We start from the raw sequence: 22,500 nt of genomic DNA, 5'->3' as shown, positions 1-22,500 counted from the left end.
GAGAGAGAGAGAGAGAGAGAGAGAGAGAGAGAGAGAGAGAGAGAGAGAGAGAGAGAGAGAGAGAGAGAGAGAGAATGAATGAAGTGATGGATTAATATATTGAATGGGAGACAGGCAGGTGACATATGAAGAGGGGGGAAAGGTGTATATGGAAGAACGAGTGATAGATTATCAGAGAGGACGAAGAGACAGGTGGCGAGAGAGAGAGAGAGAGAGAGAGAGAGAGAGAGAGAGAGAGAGAGAGAGAGAGAGAGAGAGAGAGAGACCCGTCCAGTAATATCTCTCGTTGCAGTGCCTCTGCATAAAAGCTGTTTGTTTGCACATTCGTCGAGGATATTAAGAATTGCAGCTATCTCTGTTTGACTTTCACTCCAGGGATATGCTGGAATCACGACATCAGCATCGTCCTCGGATAGACAGATCTATTCCTTCTTCTTCTTCTCCTTCTTCTTCTTCTTCTTCCTCTTCTTCCTTCTTCTTCTTCTCCATCATCATCATCTTTTTCCTCAGTCGTTGGAGGAGAATAACATTCCTGGTGTATCAGAATAAAGTATTAATGCCTCGGATAGATAGATCTATTCTCTTCTTCTTCTCTCACTTCTTCCTCTCCCCTCTTCTTCCTCTTCTTCTTCTTCCTGAGCCTTGGGAGAATATTCCTGGCGTATCAGAATAGACTATTCATGAGTAAATGACCTCCTTTCTTGCGTGCCTGCTTCCCTTCGACAATGTGACGAGAAGTTTTATGAATTTCAATGACATCAGTAGCCAGGCCTTGGGTGAAAATAATGAGATTTTACTATTTTTTATTTTTTCAATTTTTTTTATATATTCCCCCTCTCCCCCACCTCCCCCCAAAGAAAAGCAAGCACTCTTGTGCCGTAATGTAATTTTGTTCATTTTCTGACTTTCTAATTTTATATTTTTTTCATATATATATTTTTTTTGCAAAGGCAAAAATAGCTGGCTATGATATTAGCTGACGATGAATATGATCATGGCTTAGACATGTTTTATATAATAGTTTTAAATTTCTTTCATAATACAACGTTGTATTTGATGTATATAGTATTGTATTTTTTTATGTGAAATACACTCAAAATTTTGACTTATAAATTGACTTGATTTTAGTAGAGAATTTGATATCGTTTCAAGACGAATTCACGATTCTGTCTCTTGCAATAGGATCTGAGTATCACTTATTCCTCATATTTCTCTCTCTCGCTCTCTCTCTCTCTCGCTCTCTCTCTCTCTCTCTCTCTCTCTCTCTCTCTCTCTCTCTCTCTCTCTCTCAATGTACTGTGAATCCAATCTCTCTCTCTCTCTCTCTCAATGTACTGTGAACCAATCTCTCTCTCTCTCTCTCTCTCTCTCTCTCTCTCTCTCTCTCTCTCTCTCTCTCTCTCTCTCTCAATGTAATATGAACCCTAGTCTCTCTCTCTCTTTCTCTCTCAATGTACTGTGAATCCAATCTCTCTCTCTCTCTCTCTCTCTCTCTCTCTCTCTCTCTCTCTCTCTCTCTCTCTCTCTCTCTCAATGTAATATGAACCCTAATCTCTCTCTCTCTCTCAATGTAATACGAACGCTAGTCTCTCTCTCTCTCTCTCTCTCTCTCTCTCTCTCTCTCTCTCTCTCTCTCTCTCTCTCTCTCTCTCACAGTGTAATATGAATCCTAGTCTCTCTCTCTCTCTCTCTCTCTGTAATATGAATCCTAGTCTCTCTCTCTCTCTCTCTCTCTCTCTCTCTCTCTCTCTCTCTCTCTCTCTCTGTATGTGCTATGAATCCTAGTCTCTCTCTCTCTCTCTGTCAATGTAATATGAAACCCAGTCTCTGTCTGTCTCTCTCTCTCTCTCTCTCTCTCTCTCTCTCTCTCTCTCTCTCTCTCTCTCTGTAATATGAATCCTAGTCTCTCTCTCTCTCTCTCTCTCTCTCTCTCTCTCTCTCTCTCTCTCTCTCTCTCTCTATCTATCTCTCTCTCTCAATGTGCTATCAATCCCAGTCAGTCTGTCTGTCTGTCTGTCTGTCTGTCTGTCTGTCTGTCTGTCTCTCTCTCTCTCTCTCTCTCTCTCTCTCTCTCTCTCTCTCTCTCTAGATCTGCCATGAATTCCATGAGTATTTGAAAGTATTTCACAGATTTAAAAAAGAAGGTGTCTAACACCTTGATCAAGTGGTTCTGAAAAACTATTGTAAATAACCAATATATTTACCTTTGCTCTCAATTCCTACTTAATAATTTTCATAATTTAATGACCAATATATATATTCATATTCTGCTTGCATGGTACGTATAGACTTTGCTTCATTTAAAGCATTATATGCATAATATATTCATTTCATTGCCTGCTTGCAAGAGTCCATTTCTGTTCGAAACAAGCAAATTTATACTGTGAGCAAAAGTAAAAGCTTTTAAAAGCTTGTATTGTTTGGTAATATAGGAAATATTTCAGGTTTACTGCGCAGTTTTGTGCGCAGGAATCCTTAACGAGAGTTATGAATAACGCAGGATTCCTCACAAGTAAGCCTGTGAATCGCTGGTACTTGAAGTTCTTTCCCTGGAGACATCTTTTTGTGAATTAGGCCCCCTCCATAATCCTGCTGGCTGAGGCTCTTAAAACATTTTCGTTTTTTTTTAGATTTCACACCCACTTTTCAAAGCCTAGTTTTTGTCTTCCTGATTGTGGGACATTTTAGGAGAAACATCTGTTTAGATTTTGCTGGATGCTTGTGTTCAGAGTTTTTTTTTTTTTTTTTAGAAAATTCTGTCAGATTTCAGAGAAAATTTAGTCAGATTGAAGGGGATACTTCTTTCAGATTTAACGGGATACTTCTGTCAGATTGCAGATAAACTCCTGTCATCATTTAAGGGAAACTTCTGTCAGATTGAAAAAAAGTCAATTTCAGAGAAAATTTTGCCAGATTTAAGGGGATACTTCTTTCAGATTTAAAGGGATACTTCTGTCAGGTTGCAGATAAACTTCTGTCATCATTTAAGGGAAACTTCTGTCTGACTGAAAAAATATCAACCTTGAACTCTTAAGGTGACCTCTTGATACAGTATCAAGGAGTTAAAACTAGCTACAAAACAAAACAAAAATAAAAAATAAAACAAAACACATCAGACTTATTCCCAAATTTTATAAAAGGACAATAAGACGAAGAGATTTAAACAACAATACCGTCACTTTATTTGGCGTTTACATGTTTAGAAAAATACAAAATCGCCCTTTCAGTGTCTAGAAGGAGTGAGGACAGTCTCTCTCTCTCTCTCTCTCTCTCTCTCTCTCTCTCTCTCTCTCTCTCTCTCTCTCTCTCTCTCTCTCACGCTTCTCTATATAAACTGAACGACCTATTTCCCCACCGAGTTTATATCATCTAAATGAGGAGTTTGAGAGAGGGTTTGAGTCAAACCACTTACGTTTGAGACGAAGGGGCGTTAGTTTTTTTTTTTAGTTTAAAGTTTTTTTTTATTGAGTTTGATGAAGGGGGTTTTTCACACACGTTTGGGTCCAGTGGACCTAGTTTTTTGGGTCAGTTTTGTTTTTAGTCTAAAGTTCGTTTTTGAGTTTGAAGGGGGTTTTTCACACTCGCTTTGGTCCAATGGACCTAGTTTTTTGGGTCAGTTTTTTTTAGTTTAAAGTTTTTTTTTACTGAGTTTGATGAAGGGGGTTTTCACACACGTTTGGGTCCAATGGACCCAGTTTTTTTTATCGTCCACTATTGAGCCTTGTTTTTTTCGTTATTCGGAAAGTATACTTTGGGTCAAACGTGGAAATATCGACTATTTATCTCTTCAGTATCTTGGGATGACGAGATTTTGAATTGATTATATATAAAATTGTTCTGATTTTTATTGTCCACTATTTTCACTGCCAATTCTATGTCACATTTGAGTTCATATTTTCGTAACATATCGAATTATCTTTTTATATAATATAATTCTTTCAATATTTCAATACTGTTTGTTTCAGTTGAGCTAAGGACAACTTTGGGTTTGGAAATATTAAACTGATTGATTGCCAACTGTCATTTGTTTCATTTTTTTCAATGTTTTAGAATTGTCACACGCAATTACAGCATAGAAACTCAGTATCATAATGGATTTACTTTCTATGGCAGCCAAAAATTTCACTCCCAAGTTCCAAAGTCTTCTTGTATTTTATTTCAATGTTCCACATAACCACACACAAAACATGTTGATATATTTATCTCATTTTCTTTCAATTTTTATTCCCAACATCACTAAGATTAATATTCATAAAATTCCATAAAATTCTCTCTCGTTTCTTACATATTTTCCACGTCTATGGTTAATTTTCTTTGATTAAAATGCGTTCGTGAATTCCACAATCACTTTCTGTCACCAGTTGCTCCCCTGGGATGTAAACATTTCACTTTGCCACGCGAAATTAAATCTCCCTCAAATTAGGAACATTTCTCTGAATAAATTTATGATAGTTGTAGGAATATCACAAGATTTTAAAACTAGGACAATAATTTCAGTTTTTACAACAAAAAACAACATTTTTGATGGAATTTTCACCATCTTTTCACATTGGATATTCGCGATAAATCTGTAATTAGCGGGGGATTCACCATTTTTTTTATATAGTTGGTATTCACAATCAACTCTTATAGTGACTGGGGATACACCACGAATATTATTTTTTAAAGTTAGAAAATACACAAAACAAATTTGGCGTTTTATATAGTCTTGCTATCCCCTTAATTTTCCTTATGGTAAAAGACGCGACCTATTAAATATTGATTATATTTGAAATTTGCAATTATTCTTCCATTGGTAATTTTTTAAAGTTGAATTTTTTCACAGTTCATGAGATTATTATCTATTTTTCCATTTTTCAAAATTCAGATTCGAATATTTCACTTAAAATGTTATCGGAATACTTTCATTATATTTTTCACTTACATTTTATTTAATTGTACGTTTCATTTTACTAAAACTTTGAAACTAGTCGACAACTTTTGTTAGCTTGTCAAAAAATTTTCACGTGGAATATATATATATATGGCAATTTTATTTAATGAGCATTTTTTTTAAAAAATCAGTATCACTTTGCTTATAATCAGGGCGATATTTCCTTCACATTTAATATTAATAATATTTCCTCAGAAACTTTATGAAACAACAGCACATGTTTATTTTGGAGACGAACAAATATATAATTATATATTCATATATATAATTACGATTCGAGATAAAACATTATTATTTGTTTTCCTATATCTGTAAATATCTCCTTCTAGCATATACGAAACAAATATTTTGTATCTTTTTGAAAAATATTAGACATTTTAGCAACATTCATTAGACTCACATTGTAATAACACTTTTTTTATGTTTTTATTTTTTTTTTCTCAATAGCTTCAGCCATACTCGAATGCAACGCTCAATATTTACACTATATTACAAGTTCAGCTTCAGCTGATAAATATATCTTTCGAGAGATTCTCAATCTCTCTCGTAGAACATTCACACAATGAAATTTTACCTCGAGTCTAGGAAATAATTCGTGACTTAACGTTGCAAAAACAATGAACTATCAGCGTTCTGTATTCCTGAAATAATTATTATCATTAATATTATTATTATTGTCAGCTGTGGACATGTGACAAAATAAATACCGTTCGCGGAAACACTCAACTTAAAAATATATTCTCGGACGTCAGCATAGGAAACTGACACTCGGTCGGCGAGTGCAGAATGTAAAATTAGGAATGCAGTGAGTGCAGGACTTGTTGGGGACTTGTTGGGAACTTGTGGGGGACTTATAAGGAACTTGTGAGGGACTTATAAGGAACTTGTGGGAGACTTGTTGGGAACTTGTGGGGGATGTGTTGAGGACTTCTGAGGAATTCATTGGGGACTTGTTGGGAACTTGTGTGGGACTTGTTGGGAACTTGTGTGGGACTTGTTGGGAACTTGTTGAGGACTTGTTGGGAACTTGTTGAGGACTTGTTGAGGACTTTCAGGACTTCTTCTGAACCATTTAAGGATGGTCACACTTAAAAATTAACTATAACTAAAATATGAGAAAAGAAAACGGGGCCCTCTGATTTGTCGTAACTGTAGGACTTCTATAGGTGCCCTGGAGGACTTGTAGGTAACTTGTAGGACTTCTAGGTAACTTGTAGGACTTCTAGGTAACTTGTAGGTGACTTGTAGGACTTGCACCTGAACCAAATGCGGATTCTTTCAAAGAAAAAGTCAAAACAACGGGCACTTTTTGAGACTCTTTTTGAGAGAGATGATCGTGGCGTTATTAGTCTCTTCGCCAAAGTCGCTACTTTGTCTTGAAGGCACGTGGTGGGTCAGGTATGGGCATTGGTATGACCGTGGTCGCCAGGGGGTCGCCCTCCGTTATAGGGGGCGGCAGGGGGTCGGGATACGTCAAATGGGAGGACGTGACCCTACCGTCGGCGGCGCAACTGGAGGCGTGGATGTCGCAGTGAATCGTCGTGATGGGTGGGATGTTCGCTGCGTCTTTCTTGTTCGCCTCTGATTTGGAGGACGACGAGGACTGGTTGGAATGGGAATTGGTGGGATCCCACGATTCCAGCATGTGGGCCACCTCTCTGAAGCCGTCCAGGAATTTGGCACTGCCCGAGCAGCTTTCCAGACCTGGAGAGACGAGGGAGACAAGAATATAAACAATGTTGGTCTGGGAGTCGCAAGCTGAGGTTGCGTTCCATTGGCAATGTAAACATTAGATCAACGGGTGGGTTAAATTGAACTCACTTCACAATGATTATTTACTGGCGGAACAAAATTGTCTTGAACTGGGTTCTCTAACATTTGAATTTCGGGAAGAAACTGAAAAACTATCATAATAGTTCAGTGAAAGCTCTGTCAGAATCAGAAAGGGACATGGAACATTTAAATTTACTGGGGAGACAAATCGTTGTGAACTAGTTTTTAACATTTGGATTTTAGGAAGAGACTGAAATGATATTGTAATGCATTAGTGAAAGCACTGTTCTGGAGACTGGCTTTAGATAGGAAGCTGTCGATGGAAAGTGGTTAGAAAGCTGCCAATGGAAAGCAACCGTTGTCTTTTCACAAGTCAAGTATGGATCACACCGTCACTACTAATGCTACTTCTACCATTATCCCTACTACTAATCCAACTTTTACTACTGCTATTTCTACTGCTGCTATTTCTACCGCTGCTATTTCTGCTGCATCAACTCCGAATAGCCAAAAAAAGAATCAAGAAGAAATTCCAAAACTGACAAAGAATAGAAAAATGGAAGTTAAGGGAGAGAGAAGTGGCCTGACCAAATATCTGAACACTGTGTTATCATACTATATATCTCCTTGTGTTATCTTATTTTGCATCTGTCTCGTGTTATTGTCTCTTGCATTTGTTGTGGTGCTGTGTTTTGCATCTGTCCACGGAGTAAGAATCAAAATTGTTCTGTTGGATAGCTGTGATGGGGATTCTCAAAATATTCCATCATTTAGTTGGTTTGTAATCTCATTTAGTTTGTTGTTTGTCATCTGTGTTTGTTTTCATATTGGTGCTCTGTTTTGTCGTGTTCTTATAAGAATCTGATGTCTCATTTTCGTGGGGACAAGGCAACAGGCATTTGCTTTTGAGCTCACTGTTGCCAGGGAGAGATCATTTTGTCTCCTGAAAATATGTATGATGTTGGTGATTGGGACTATCTAAGCATGTAGCATCAAGGTACTGGCTTCTGTGACTTACAATGTCATGTTGATGGTGGCACAGCCCGTGAAAGTATTCAGTGTTCTCTCAGAAATGGTTTTCAGTACCCCAAGTTATGTGTAAAGTAGATAGATGTTCTGTAGTTTGGCTGAGGTATGTGAAAGGCAGTTCTGTAGTTCTGAGGTTATGCGAAAGGCAGTTCTGTAGTTCTGAGGTTATGTGAAAGGCAGTTCTGTAGTTTGGTTGAAGTTATTGTGAAGGCAGTTCTGTCTAATTCTGGCTGAGGTTACTCCAAAATGTCGCGTAGGCCTATCAAAGCATGAAGTTTTGATGTTTTGATTTCAATTACTCAAATTCACCATACTGTAATGACACTGATGTTGTTGGTATGGTCTAATTACGTAGCAATAAGCAGTAGTAGTTATTGGCAAAGTTGCGTCAGTAAAGGCATAAGACTATAGCTTACATTGCGTATATCTTTATGGGCTTCATTCTCTTTTTTTTTTTTATTCTTATAAGCCTCAATCTCCTGCTTGTTAGTCTGAGCGATTTGTAATCCATTCCAGGACCTAAAAAAATCTTCTGTTGAACTCAAGAATCCATTGAGGTTTAAATTGAAAATCTTCTGTTGAACTCAAGAATCCATTGAAGTTTAGATCCATTTAAACTTTAAACCTTGTCATTTAAAAGATAAAGAAACACTTTAAGTTACTTTCAAAGGCTTTAATCATATCAAACATTATAAGTTGAAATATTTACAGAAAATCCATTATTACATGAAGAAATGAGGACCTATGTATTTTAAATCTTTCATATATTTTTTTTTTTACTTTTTTTGGTTTTAATCATTTATAATTCTGATATTATAACAATATTTTCACAACGTAATATATGGACAGTTTTTATACATAAAATAGCGACCACTAACATCCGTGAGAAAGACCGAAATATACAAAAATTCATGGACTATCGAAAATGCTACACACATATAGAAATCAATTTCATTTGTTATCATTTAGACATTGGAAATATCTTTAGAGAGAATTTTTCCCCAGCAATTTAAATGTTGACCAAAAAAATACTAAACTGTAACAGAACTGATTGAAATCCATCTTAGTTAAACTGTAACAGGACTGATTGAAATCCATCTTAGCTGATCTGGTTACAGTTAAACTGTAACAGGACTGATTGAAATCCATCTTAGCTGATCTGGTTACATTTCAAGACTTCAAATTCACAACTCCAGTCTTTCAATTTGATTTCAACTTCACTCTTCTAGTTACTGAACATCATGCCTGTTTTATATTCTGAATTCCCTTGATCTTTCGAAGAACGTTTGAAACGTATAATACTTTCCGTTCCGGAGATTCTTTAAAAATATGTTTTGTAAATGAAATGTTTTAATGTCCCTAGAAACTCAGGTGAAATTCCCCCAACTAATGTCATTCCCCCCCCCCAGAAAAACTTCCGTTCGTATGTAGGCTCAACAGCGTGGCGAAAGAGATAGGGGAATATACCTACACCAAGATGTCCATGTCACTTTTCCTGGCCTCACAATCCTCACAATCCTTTTAACCCCCCACCCTCCGCGCTAAGACTTACAAGAAGAGAGTGATCCAGGGGAAGAGCCTTCACCTTCGTAAGCATAGTTCCTCAGGTCGTCGCCGGCCGGCGTGATGGTGCCGCCCCCGCCCTTGGTGGACCCGTTTTTACTCGTGCCGTTCCTGGTCTCCACGCCTCCTCCTCCTCCTCCTCCTCCTCCGCTGCTCTTGCTGGAGCCGTTTCTCATCGTTGGGGAGGTGACTGAGCCGCCAATGATGGTGCGTTTCTGGTCTTCCATGCTGCTGGTTACGGAAGCTGCGTCGACTTGTAGGACGTCTACGTCTGGGGCAGAGAAGAAGAAGAGTTGTTTACATTAGGCAGAGTTATGCCTGGAGATGAATAACAAAGCCTACGAGAGCTGTATAGTGTTTGCTCAAAGTTGGGTTTCATTTTTGTGAGTGGTGGAATGAATTTGGAGATGAGTAACAAACCCTAGAACAGTTGTATAGTGTTTGCTCAAAGTTGGGTTTCATTTTTGTGAGTGGTGGAATGGATTTGCATCTTACAGAAGCCATGGTTTGAGAGATAGCATGTTTCCTTATCTGCTGAAGGATTTTGGAGGATTTCAAATCCTAGGGAAAGTGTAATTACTTCTCATAAGTTCAAATCAACCAGCTGAACTTCAAGGTCCCATTTTCCCTGACAACAGAGAGGGGATTTTGTTTATACCCTGTCCGAAAGGGGTGTACTAACAAATCAAAATAAAAAAGTATTGAACTTAGTTTACAGGTGCCATTTCTTCCTGATTTTGATTTTGATTTTGATTTCATCCAAGATAAACAGAATAAAACTATGGTCACGTCATTTGTAATGTATATTTCCTTTTGTACATTCCAGGAGTACTTGGCTGACAACAGACAAAGGACAAGGCTGGGAGGATGTACCACAGTGATGACTGGTATTTAGAGGAAAGAAAAATGCAAGAGACAATTTGGATCACACTTTCAATTTGATATCCAGTGAACTGGTACATCTGGAGGAGGTCACAGCGGACTGGAACATCTGGAGAAAGACTTACTGAACAGGCACTACTGGAAACTATCCTTGCCTCCATACAGATAAAGCTGTCCTCGATGACTCCATGCAACTACGTCATATGTTATCCATATGAAGGAACCAGAAGAATGGAATGCAGAGGAATTTACAGACAGAAATCAGCAGACTTCAAACAACCACGTTGTGTAATGGCAGGAGATTTGCATCAAACACTGAAGACATACTTGAGAGCAGAGATTTGCATCAAACACTGGAGACATACTTGAGCAGAGATTTGCATCAAACACTGGAGACATACTTGGGCAGAGATTTGCATCAAACACTGGAGACATACTTGAGCACAGTCATGCAGCAGAATGGTATTTGCATCAAACACCGGAGACATACTTGGGCAGAGATTTGCATCAAACACTGAAGACATACTTGAGCACAGTCATGCAGCAGAATGGTAAGTGATGCATAAGCTCTATTTTAGGCATAAGCATGCTCTTATGAATAATGACAGTAAATAAAATTGTTATTTCTGTTGTAGCCGTGATTATGCACTTATATAATGCCTACAGAACCATGATTTTACTTTAACTGTATTTCTTTTAATAAATTTAATGATTTGGATTTTCCAGATCCTATACCTGAGGGTGGACACAAGAACAGACAGGAGTACTACTGATCTGTGATTTGAGACTGGAGTACTACACTTGATCAATACAACTGTGATTTGGCAAGATAGAAAATTAGCAAGAGGAAGTTCAGACCACATTAGCTAGAGGAGGTTCAGACCAATACAACTGTGATTTGGCAAGATAGAAAATTAGCTAGAGGAGGTTCAGACCACACAACACACCAAGAAAATTAGCAAGAGGAAGTTCAGACCGCACAACACATGAAATAAAAAAAACTGAAGTTGAGATCACCTGGCAAATAATTTTACTTCCTGGATACATTCTGCTCTGCTCATAAGAACTCTACATGTAAAATCTCCTACGCCTTACTGGATACGTCTCAAGACAACCAACAGATTAGAACTGAGTTATAAAACAGGCTTCGAGAAGACATACTCATTGACATCTGGCCAAGACCACAGACTAGCAGCCAGCAATGACAAGTGAGTAGAATTCTATCTTGGGTATACAACGGCTAACACTATATATCTCTCTCGTTCACATATATATATATATTCCTCTCGCATACACATACACACAGCTTAGAATGTCTGTTTTCAATAATGCATATTATAGCCAGGATAAAACTCAGATCATTTGTAATAATTCTTGTCTCCTACTTTCCAGATTAGAACTCAAGTTAGAGAGAGAACATAGCAGCTAGTCAAGACTATGGGAAAGAACCCCAGCGACCTAAGTGAACAACATTGAGTCGATTAAGGGATAAAAAACAACATCAAATCGAGAAAATCAGTCAGATACAGCAGCTAGTCAAGGCTATGGGAAAGAACCCCAGCGACCTAAGTGAACAATATTGAGTCGATTAAGGGATAAAAAACATCAAATCGAGAAAATCAGCCACAATCAGACCAAGTCAGATACAGCAGCTAGTCAAGGCTATGGGAAAGAACCCCAGCGACCTAAGTGAACAACATTGAGTCGATTAAGGGATAAAAAACAACATCAAATCGAGAAAATCAGCCACAATCAGACCAAGTCAGATACAATTTGCTCAAGAGGACATCATAAACCTACTGATCCCTTTATTCAAGAGAAGTAATTAAGCATTTTTTTGGAATTCTGACGCAACCATGTTCACAAAAATGAGATAATAGTGTTTCATGAACATAACAATTTGATGATGGGATTCACACACAGGAAGCTAAGGGATGAAGATTTAAACTTTGTGAAGGTTAATAATATCATCATTAGAAAACAGCCATGGTGGAACTGATCGATCCTTTGACCTATTTGTACCAGGGAACTTGAAACTTGAGGTGGAACTGATCGATCATTTGACCTATTTGTAACCAGGGAACTTGAAACTTGAGGATGGAATACACTGCGTCTGCCCAACCCATAGGTCTAGACCAGGGGTAAACTACGGAACAGAATTGACCACACATCTTGAAAACACTTCTTTTCTGGCTATGGATAACTCGAGGAACCATGAGAATGCACTATACAATAGAACAAGTAGAAGACCACGATAATGCTCTATCCAATAGAACAAGAAGAAGACATGTTGGAATATTTCCCAGGTGAATGGGACAGACGTTTGAGGATACATTGTTCCACCCACTGACGTGCAAGCCGGGGATACACATAACCAGATGCCGTGTGAGTAAGCATATCCATATCATTGTATATAATTTCAGTATTTACTGTAACATCAAATTGATATTTATCAGACAATTTAATAACTAATATTTATATTCAATAAATAGATAACTTCATTATTTACTGTAACATCAGGTTATGATTAGTATGATGAGTACAATAATCTACAGCTGAATAATACTCATTGTAAGAGTTATATTGCCTAACATTCATTGTCAGAGAATAAAACCAATGATAATATCCATGATAAAACTGCACTATATAGGTTTCATCTTGAACATATTTTTTTCTATTTCAGCTACACCTGTACGACAGAACAAGCTTTACATATGAAACTCGAAAAAGGAGCAAAATGCAACGACTCCGGATATCATATGCATTCTCCGGAATGCCAACATCACTACGCTATGTTACTAACACACGACACAGAAGAGGAAGAGAATCGTTACTGTAACAACACCATAAATGGACGATGAATTTTGAGAATTACAATTGGCAACACAACCTATGCTAAATGTAACAAAGACTGCAACAGCACGTTGAGGACAGAATAATCTAATATGTATTCCACTGACACTGTCAGTGAATACACCCAAGAACTTTATTCTACCTAAAGAAGTTTAGAAACTCAAGCGGGCCAATGAAGACTGGTCCCTTGAGTTCGAGGATTTCCAGGATCCAGGATAAAAAGTCTGATCTGATCTGCTAAACAAGAAGTTAAAGGACACTGTAGAGAATGAACCAGTCTTTTCTGAAAGTGGGTGTGTTCATCTTTGCAACTCCACAAAACTACATAGAAACCGGAATTCTCTCATCAGCAGAAACCGGAATTCTCTCATCAGCAAAGTTTTGTAAACCGGAATTCTCTCATCAGCAAAGTTTTGTAAACTGCTTGACTGAAACAGCAGAATCAGAGAGGACTCGTACTGACAGCAGGCATGTTAATTTAATTGAATGTCTCAGACTGATCACCCTGTGGGAGACTATGATCAGTAAACAAAAGAAAACACAAAGTAGTAATTCAGAATTTGAAGCTGAATGGAACTCATTCATTGGCAGCAAAAGCAGCTCTGAAGATGATGACACGAATCAAACACACACTCAGATGTTGACCAGCCTTCTAAGTAAATCTTAACAGTACAGAATTAGGTATCATCTACATCCTTCTCAGCACAAACGTCTATCAGTGACATTACAACCTGCAGCAAGACGTCAAACTAAAGGGGTTCCTCCGACAATTTTTTTGCAAAGTAGACTGAGGAATATTAATTGACTGAGGAAAAGAATAGACCGAGGAAACTGCTATGTACCGTCAAAAGGGTTCCTCCGAAGTTAGGAATAGTCTGAAGAATAGACTGAGGAAACTGCTATCTGTATAATTCAACCTCCCTCAAAACTACAAATGTTTTTAGTTAAATGTACTTTAGTTCAAAACTGTGTACAACATGTCGACAAGGAAACACCATCAGTATGCATCCCGGGGTCCTCACTAGAATTTGGGTTTGCCTCGCACTTTCTTGTGCAATAATTGAAGTATCTCAAGGAAATATTAGATTTAACAGTTCATTGTTAAGTGCATTTAAATTTGAATACAAATGAGTCTGCAAATATCCTTGACGGCTCTACAATAGTAAACTGTTATTATAATATATAGACAGTAAACTGTTATTGTAATAAGTATTATAATAACTATAATGAATAAAACGTATCAAAGTATTTACATTTTCTGTACATTCCTCAATTGTAAAAATACCTTTCTAGTTTTAATAACTCTTGTATAGTTGGCATCTGCTGCAAGACGTGTGTAGCCACAATGGACAAGCCATTAGGACGAAAAATGCGAAATGACTAGCAAAACAAAGTGTCAGTGTAATTAAATTGTACCTATAGTATATAGAGTTGTTTACTGTAATCTGTGTGACACACCAGTAAATCTTAAGAATTGTACCTATAGTTTATTGTATGAGTTGTTTACTGTAATCTGTGTGACACACCATTAAGAATTGATCTTAAAAGGAAAGAAGCCAACTGTGACCCAACATGTAGGTGTAACAGACTCTGCAATGTTAAAAGTCGGAAAAGGCCATTTTGAAAGAGGCAAGGAACAATAATGGCAACTGTAAACAAAACGACCAAAACTCCCACTAAAACGTAAACAAAACCACTAAAACGTAAACAAAACCACTTAAACGTAAACAAAACCACTAAAACGTAAACAAAATCACCAAAACTTAAGAGTTAATTCATCAATTTTTAAAGATAGGAATGCAACACTGGGAAAACAATGTGGCAGCTTTTCGAAGCTTCATGATATGAATGTAGAACGAACTGACCATGACAGGAATGAAGCTGTAGATAGCTGGCAGTTGAAACTAGCTATACAACATACTGTAGAGGCTGGCAACTGAAACTAGCTATCTACAGATGACTGAAATTCTAACTATACAACATAGTGTAGAAGTTGGCAACTGAAACTAGCTATGCAACATATCTATGGTGCGTAATTTCTTGCTTTCTCCATTAGAGATGTGTAGAAGTTGGCAACTGAAACTCCAACTATACAGCATACTGTAGAAGTTGGCAACTGAAACTAGTTATACAACATATCTATGGTACGTAATTTCTTGCTATTCTCCATTAGAGATGGAATGTGTAGGGATGTACTGTAAACCTATGAATAATGAGGAAGACTTTAAAAAAAAGTAGTTAGAAACTCAAACTCATTGCTCTCAATATGACTGGACCAAAGCCACTCGTTCCCAAAATCTTAAACAAAAGGAACGTTACCCAAAAATTTATTTGGGAAATAAAAAAGCATGAATGTGGAAACGCATTACCAAACATTTTGGAAATAAAATAGCATGACTGACCATAAAGCTATTTTGAAAATGGTAAAGCCTGAATGTGGAAACACATTACCCAGAAATGTTGGAAATAAAAGAAACAAGACTGATAATAAAGATATTTTGGAAATAAAAAAGCATGAATGTGGAAATGCGTTACCCAAAGATTTTGGAAATAAAGAAAGCACGACTAATCATCAAGATATCTGAGATTATCCATTAGAGGAATACAATTTTCATTACAATGATGCTGCAAGCAGCAAAATGCTAATAAAAACAGATCAAAAGGGTGTCTGCTAGCACACAGGAAGAAGAACGAAGACAAGGGAAATTCTCATTTTCCTCAGCAACCTCTCACTCCTGTGAAAATTCAGTCAGTTTCCTCTCTTTTATAAACATGCACACAGTGTAAAATAACATAAATATTGTCCCATCATAGCCAAGATGATATTTTTTACTTTGCATTCAATTTTTTCTGTAATTCCAAGTTGTAATTAACAAAGAAAGAGATGACAATAGGAAATGAGTTCAGCAAGGACCACATATCTACTAAATCAACTAGATTAGTTTTGCAGCCACTGAAATCGACATGACAATGAATGAAATGCAGACTACACCAAGTACTTGAGGGTATCCATCTAAATGGAACATCAGGAAGCCATAATCACCACCTCAGTGTTAGTTTTGCAGCCACTGAAATCGACATGACAATGAATGAAATGCAGACTACACCAAGTACTTGAGGGTATCCATCTAAATGGAACATCAGGAAGCTAGAATCACCACCTCAGAGTTAGTAACAGCTTTAGAGGACTCTACAAAGCCAGGCCATGCCACATCCACACAACAGAGCCACTACACCCGGGTTTAGCAGGGCCGGACATGGGACAAGGGGCCCCTACACTGCTCTTGGGAGCTGATCGCAGTCACAGATGAACGGCTGAGAGGCTGAGACAAGACACAGATAGAGAGAGGAACCAGAAGATTGCTGTTTACATGTGAATGCTGACAGGAACTGAATGACAGATCTCAGGGATGTTTGTCACCCCTGGTATGAGACAAGGAACACAGGCCAACTGGCAAACAAAGAAAAGGACGACAGTTAGAAGTAAATACCCTCTTCCTCCAGCCATTTTTCCCACCTGTGGCATAAGACTACTGCTCTCTCTCCCTCTCATACACAAACATCCACAAAGGAAAGTATGTCTTCAATAAAGCCTACCATAACCAAGGTGTCATTGGATATTACTTATCAGGTATTATTCTTTTAATTCTGTATTTTCAAGTTGTACTTGACAGAGACAAGGCAGGACACTAGGACATGAGTATTAGGAAAGACTACACTACCCACAAATGAACATGATCAGGACTGTAAGGACTGCATCTCATTTCTTAAGCTGGTTTCAGTCCTCACAATCCTAGTCATGTTCATTTAGGGGGAAATGATTATCATCCCATTACTCTTGTCCAGTGATCTTGTCTCCTCTTTGCTAAGTACACCCCGAAAGCACAGACTAAAGGCATAATATATAACTACAAATATCCAATATCATCCTGGTCATGATAAAGCAACGTCAAAGATATACTTTTCTGTGTTTATACATCTGTGTGAGGAGGAGAGACAGTGGATTAATGCCACAGGGGGAGAAGCAGGCTAGAGGAATGAAATATCTCACTTGTCACTGCCATTCTTTCCCTTGCAGGTCAGTTGTCTGTTACCCTATAGTGGCCAGAAGTGATGCACATCTCCGAAACCTGTCACCTGGTACCATCCAACATACAGGTGCAAACAGGTCCTCCCCTGGTCCCCCACTGTACCTGTGAATGGCCTCACTTCCCAGCTACCCATCCATTACTGAAACCAGCCCCCAAGAGGAGTGTATGGGTCCCATGCCCCATGCCCAGTCCCACCAGACCCCGACGCACTGGGTCTCTCACGCACACATGGCACTGTCTGGCTCCCTGGAGCCCCTCTGAGGAGCTGCTCGTAACTCCAGGATGGAGATCCTGGCTCCTATATATACCACTTACCTGGATGTCCTAGAGTAATTGGTGTAGTTTACATTTCACTTATCGTCATTCTAGTTTCAGTTCTGACAATGCTAAAGTTAATTTAGTGTAATATGGTACTTCAAATGACTCATATCCTTTTATCGCATCTTTTTCTTCTGGTAAATACAAATTGAAAATAGAATAAAAAAATATTCAAAGCAAATAATATCAAAAGTATAGAAGTTATGATGAGACAATATTCAAGTCACTTTTCAATTTGTGAATGCATATATTTTCTCTTCTTATATAAAACTGACTTGAATGTAAGTGTTTTTGTGTATTTTTCAACTATGGTTATCAGTCAATGAATATTTTAAACTCCTAAAGGATAAATGAACATGTTTAACTCCTAAAAGAAGTTTGAGAGTGTTCTAGTTATATATTTGAACATGATTTGACTCCTTAAGAAGTCTGTCTTCAATACTACCCCATCAAAAGCCTGGATGATATGAATGTTACCCGTTTGGTTCCACATTTCTATTCAACATTTTCAAGCTATACTTAGCAGAGCGAAGACAGGCATTGCAACATGAATAATGGGATAAACCACATTAACCAAGAATAACCATGACTTGGATTGTGAGGAATGAAACCAGCAAGTTGGTGAATGAGATGCAGACCTCACAATCCTAATCATGACATTCGTGGGAAATGTGGCGTTTCGCATAACTGATGTCACATTGTCCTGTCTAGTCTTTGCCAAGAACATCTTTGAAAGAGCAGAATAAAAATAAATGTAACACATAAATGCTCATTACCATCATAGCTTTGATTAGGCAATATTTGAAGACATGACTTTTGTGTATATAGGTTCATGAGAGAGAGAGAGAGAGAGAGAGAGAGAGAGAGAGAGAGAGAGAGAGAGAGAGAGAGAGAGAGAGATTAGTAGTTCTGCCACAGGGTGATGATGGACGGAAAGAATGCACCACTTTTTATTGGCGTGTAAAGAGAAAAACAAGAGAATTGACGAGAGAGAGGAAAAATTTTTTTTTTTAAAGGGACGTCGACGAAGCTAATGTGACAGCAAGAAATAAAGACTTGTACAGTCAAACGCCCCCCTCCCCCCGGGATTCGCGGGGAATGTGTACCACTAACCGGCACGGATAGCTAAAATCAGCGAATACTTAAAACCCCTCTAAAAACGCTTAGAACAGCCTATTTTCATACTTCAAAACACCAAAAAATCCTCTAAAAATGCTTATACCTGAATATTTTAATAGTTTGATCACAAAAAGTGCATTTAGTCATGAAAATGATATGAAAATACAGTAACTTGTGAATATTTCTCTATGAAAAATACCGCGAATAGGCAAAATTTCCGCGAATAATGTGTATGTTTGTTCCACAGAGAAATCCGCGAATGAGTGAAGCCACGAATCCGAACCGCGAATAGGCGCGGATCCACTTTGTACCTTCTTCCAAATCTGCTGTGCACAGAAAGAGGCAGAGACAACAGCAGTGAAAGTTGCCTTTATAACTTCCCATCCTATATGAAGAGTTACTTGGTAGAGACAATAAATATGCCCTGGGGAAATGGCACTGTAATGATAGACCGCAGAGAAGGCTAAGATTGTAAAAGAAATCAAGTGGAAAACAAATCACATGTACAATATGAACACACACAATTATAGACCACAGATATAAACAGAAAACAAGATTTCCCTCAGCTGATACAGTGAAAATCACACACAATTCAACCTACAGTCTCCTAAGATGCAAAAAAAAACATTAAATATGACAACCAGACCAACGTTGAATAGTCATGCACATCCGAGTAAATGCAAACTGCCATAAAAACTGAAACACCCAAACTTCTGAGAAACCTCATAAGGATACAACTGCAAGCATCGCTGCATTGGAGGCATGAATGCATATAATGTAATCAAGGGGCCACTAAGACACTGAAAAACAGGCTTTTGAGCACACAACATCCAATCTATCAAAAAGGTTGCCTCATTAACTAGAACGGTGTGAACACTTACGAGACACTCAAGAAAAACTAAAAGCGTTTAACTATTCCAAAACAGTCAGACATAAATGAAAAACTCCTTCAAGAGGAACATCTTTGTAAGTGACCAATAACATAAACTTGTCTGATGGACTGAGCAAGAGCTGTCAGGAGGGCCTTGGAAAATAGTTAAGACAGGGATGAATTAATTCTTCTAGAAAACCATCTACATAACTGACTAATAACATAAACCAGTCTGATGGGCCGAGTAAGGGCTGCTAGGAGGGTCTTGGAAAAATGATCCCAGATGATAACAAAGGAAGGTCAAAAGCATAAAGGGTAGATAGTGGGGAAATGTAAAGACTTACCAGCAATATTTGGATTCTTGTTCCACGCAGGTTGACCATTGGCTTTGGGGGGCTTCAAGAGTTTTAGCTCCAGGAGATTTGGCGTGTGGCTACAAGGCGAAGAAGACTGTTCCCTGCAGTTAACCATATTTTCCTTTATGTCGGCCATACCTCGCCTTAAAGCTGACCTCCGGTGGTGTTGGTGTAACAGGAACGCACAGATGAGCACTGCAGAAGAGGGAGCGATGGGAAAATTTACTTGAGTTTACCGTGAAGAGGCTGCAAATGCTCCGTTTTCTTTTTTAAATTAGTTTCCGATTTGGGAAAATGGGTACTTTAACCACACCCTTTTAGAGGCCTAGCACCTTACTTTAATAATAATAATAAAAATTTTGTAACCACATGTTGCAAAATACCTTAAAAAACTACCAGATATTCCTGGACAGTTACTATCAATATTAAAACAGATTAAGCCACCAAATCAAACAATTAAAAATAAAAACGGCACCAAGTATTTCTATACAGTTACCACCAACATCTAAAAAATTATCAACCAAATAAAATAGGAACTTACGTTACAAATATTTAACAAATCACAGTACCAAGTATTCCTGTACAGTTACCACCAAAAGTATTCCTGTACAGTTACCACCAACACCTAAAAAATTATCAACCAAATAAAATAGGAACTTACGTTACAAATATTTAACAAATCACAGTACCAAGTATTCCTGTACAGTTACCACCAAAAGTATTCCTGTACAGTTACCACCAACACCTAAAAAATTATCAACCAAAACCAACGGGAACTTACGTAGTAAGAAGGTGCACCAGACTACGATAGCTACAAGTGCCCCCAGAGACAGTTTCAACGAAGTGTCGGCTGCGTCCGGTAGATGGCAGTGCTGCCCGTTGAATCCGCTGGGACATGCGCACACATACCCAGCTTATGAAGACAGAATGGTTCGTGAAGTAAGTAACAAAGGCAGTATTAAAGTTAGGAAGATTTAAAACTTGCAATACTTTTGAAATTAGAAACTTGCGAACAAGGAACGTGTCTTCAACTTTAACATTCAATGTAATTTAAATGGAGTGTGTTCATTTTGTGCCATTTAAATGGAGAGTGTTCAATATTTAATGCCATTTAAATGGGGTGTGTTCAACATTTAATGACATTCAAATGGAGTGTGTTCAGCATTTAATGTAATTTCAGTGGGAATGTTCATAATTTCATGCCCTTTAAATGGATTGTGTTCAACATTTGACCCCATTCATAAATGTTCAACATTTATAGTAATTTAAATGGAGAGTGTTAATTGAGTTTGTTCAACATTTGATCTCCTTTAAAAGTGTTCAATTTTGCATATCATTTAAATGAAGCATGTTCAATTTTTCATACCATTTAAATAGTGTGTGTTCAACATTTAATGTAATTTAAATGGATAACATTCAAAATCTCATACCCTTTAAATGGAATGCATTCAGCACTTGACCTTATTTAAAGTGTGCTCAAATTTATGTTGTTTAAATGAAGCGTGCTCAACTTTGCATGTCACGTGTTAAACAATGCTATTTAAATAGTGTGTGTTTAACATTTAATGTCATTTGAATGGAAAATGTTCAAAATTTGGTTCCCTTTAAATGTATTGTGTCTTCTACATTTGACCTCATTTAAACATGTTCAACTTTACATATCATGCAAATGGTGTTGAACTTTGCGTACCATTTAAATGGATTGGGTTCAACTTTGCACGTCATTTCAATGGAGCTCGTTAAACGTCTAATGCCATTTAAAGGGGGAATGGAACAAATGGAGCACTTACCAGCCTGTTTATTGTAGCAAGTTCCCCCGTTCAGGCAGGGCTCCCAGACGCACTCGTTTTCATCCTCGCAAACGTTCCGACTAGCTGAGAGGACACGACCTTCCCCACATCTGCAGAAGAGAAAATACACACAATTCTGTAACAAGTGTCTGGATAGAATCTCTCTCTCTCTCTCTCTCTCTCTCTCTCTCTCTCTCTCTCTCTCTCTCTCTCTCTCTCTCTCAGATATTAGCTCTGAGTCCCATCATAATTCAGTAGTAAGTGTCTAAACAGAATCTCTCTCTCTCTCTCTCTCTCTCTCTCTCTCTCTCTCTCTCTCTCTCTCTCTCTCTTAAATAGTAGCTATGAATCCCAACAAACATCAGTAGCAAATGTCCAGACAATCTGGACTCTCTCTCTCTCTCTCTCTCTCTCTCTCTCTCTCTCTCTCTCTCAAATATTAGCTCTGAACCCCAACATATTTCAGTAACAGGTGTCTAAACAGAATCTCTCTCTCTCTCTCTCTCTCTCTCTCTCTCTCTCTCTCTCTCTCTCTCAAATATTAGCGCTATGCATCCTCACTGCACTCAATAAATATACTATTGCAGAGATTAAAAAATGGAGCCATATGATATTAAGAGCTGCTAATAGCCTTTGCAAGTATTATCTAGACCCAGATATTCATCAGGTGAAAACTTAATGTTATTGCAAAATAATATATATATAATATACAGTATATATATATATATATATATATATATATATATATATATATATATATATATATATATATATATATATATATATATATATATATATATATATATATATATATATATATAATATAATGCAATATAAGGTGCATGATGAGAATATTCCAGAAAATAAGGTATCAAAAATACTTGATCATTAATTGGTGAAAACTAACACAATATTTCCAGGT

At 37.6% G+C, this 22,500-nt stretch overlaps 1 protein-coding gene and 1 long non-coding RNA gene across 8 annotated transcripts in view; one reads left to right on the top strand and one right to left on the bottom strand.

Annotated features, from left to right (window-relative positions):
* LOC136829803 (uncharacterized) overlaps nt 1–11,699 on the top strand; it is a 25,244-nt gene extending 13,545 nt beyond the window's left edge. Inside the window, exons 2-5 of one of the 2 annotated variants that reach the window (XR_010850492.1) lie at nt 10,125–10,731; nt 10,907–11,055; nt 11,108–11,388; nt 11,573–11,699. This is a non-coding gene — a long non-coding RNA (uncharacterized lncRNA). Of the gene's footprint in view, nt 1–10,124; nt 10,732–10,906; nt 11,389–11,572 lie in introns of both variants that reach the window. The other variant, XR_010850491.1, reaches the window with a different exon arrangement.
* Nucleotides 3,614–22,500, bottom strand: part of LOC136829801 (putative neural-cadherin 2) — a 680,925-nt gene continuing 662,038 nt past the window's right edge. For 5 of the 6 annotated variants that reach the window (XM_067088744.1, XM_067088748.1, XM_067088745.1 and 2 more), the window contains 5 exons: nt 21,579–21,688; nt 20,570–20,701; nt 19,777–19,983; nt 9,288–9,569; nt 3,614–6,637 (listed from right to left, as the gene is read on the bottom strand). In XM_067088744.1, the coding sequence (XP_066944845.1) occupies nt 6,300–6,637; nt 9,288–9,569; nt 19,777–19,983; nt 20,570–20,701; nt 21,579–21,688 (1,069 nt within the window). In that variant the 3' untranslated portion in view covers nt 3,614–6,299. The remainder of the gene's footprint in view (nt 6,638–9,287; nt 9,570–19,776; nt 19,984–20,569; nt 20,702–21,578; nt 21,689–22,500) is intronic. The other variant, XM_067088749.1, reaches the window with a different exon arrangement.

This window comes from Macrobrachium rosenbergii, chromosome 45 (assembly GCF_040412425.1).
Source record: "Macrobrachium rosenbergii isolate ZJJX-2024 chromosome 45, ASM4041242v1, whole genome shotgun sequence".
Classification (NCBI taxonomy): domain Eukaryota; kingdom Metazoa; phylum Arthropoda; class Malacostraca; order Decapoda; family Palaemonidae; genus Macrobrachium; species Macrobrachium rosenbergii.
This window is presented reverse-complemented; position numbering and strand designations above follow the sequence as displayed.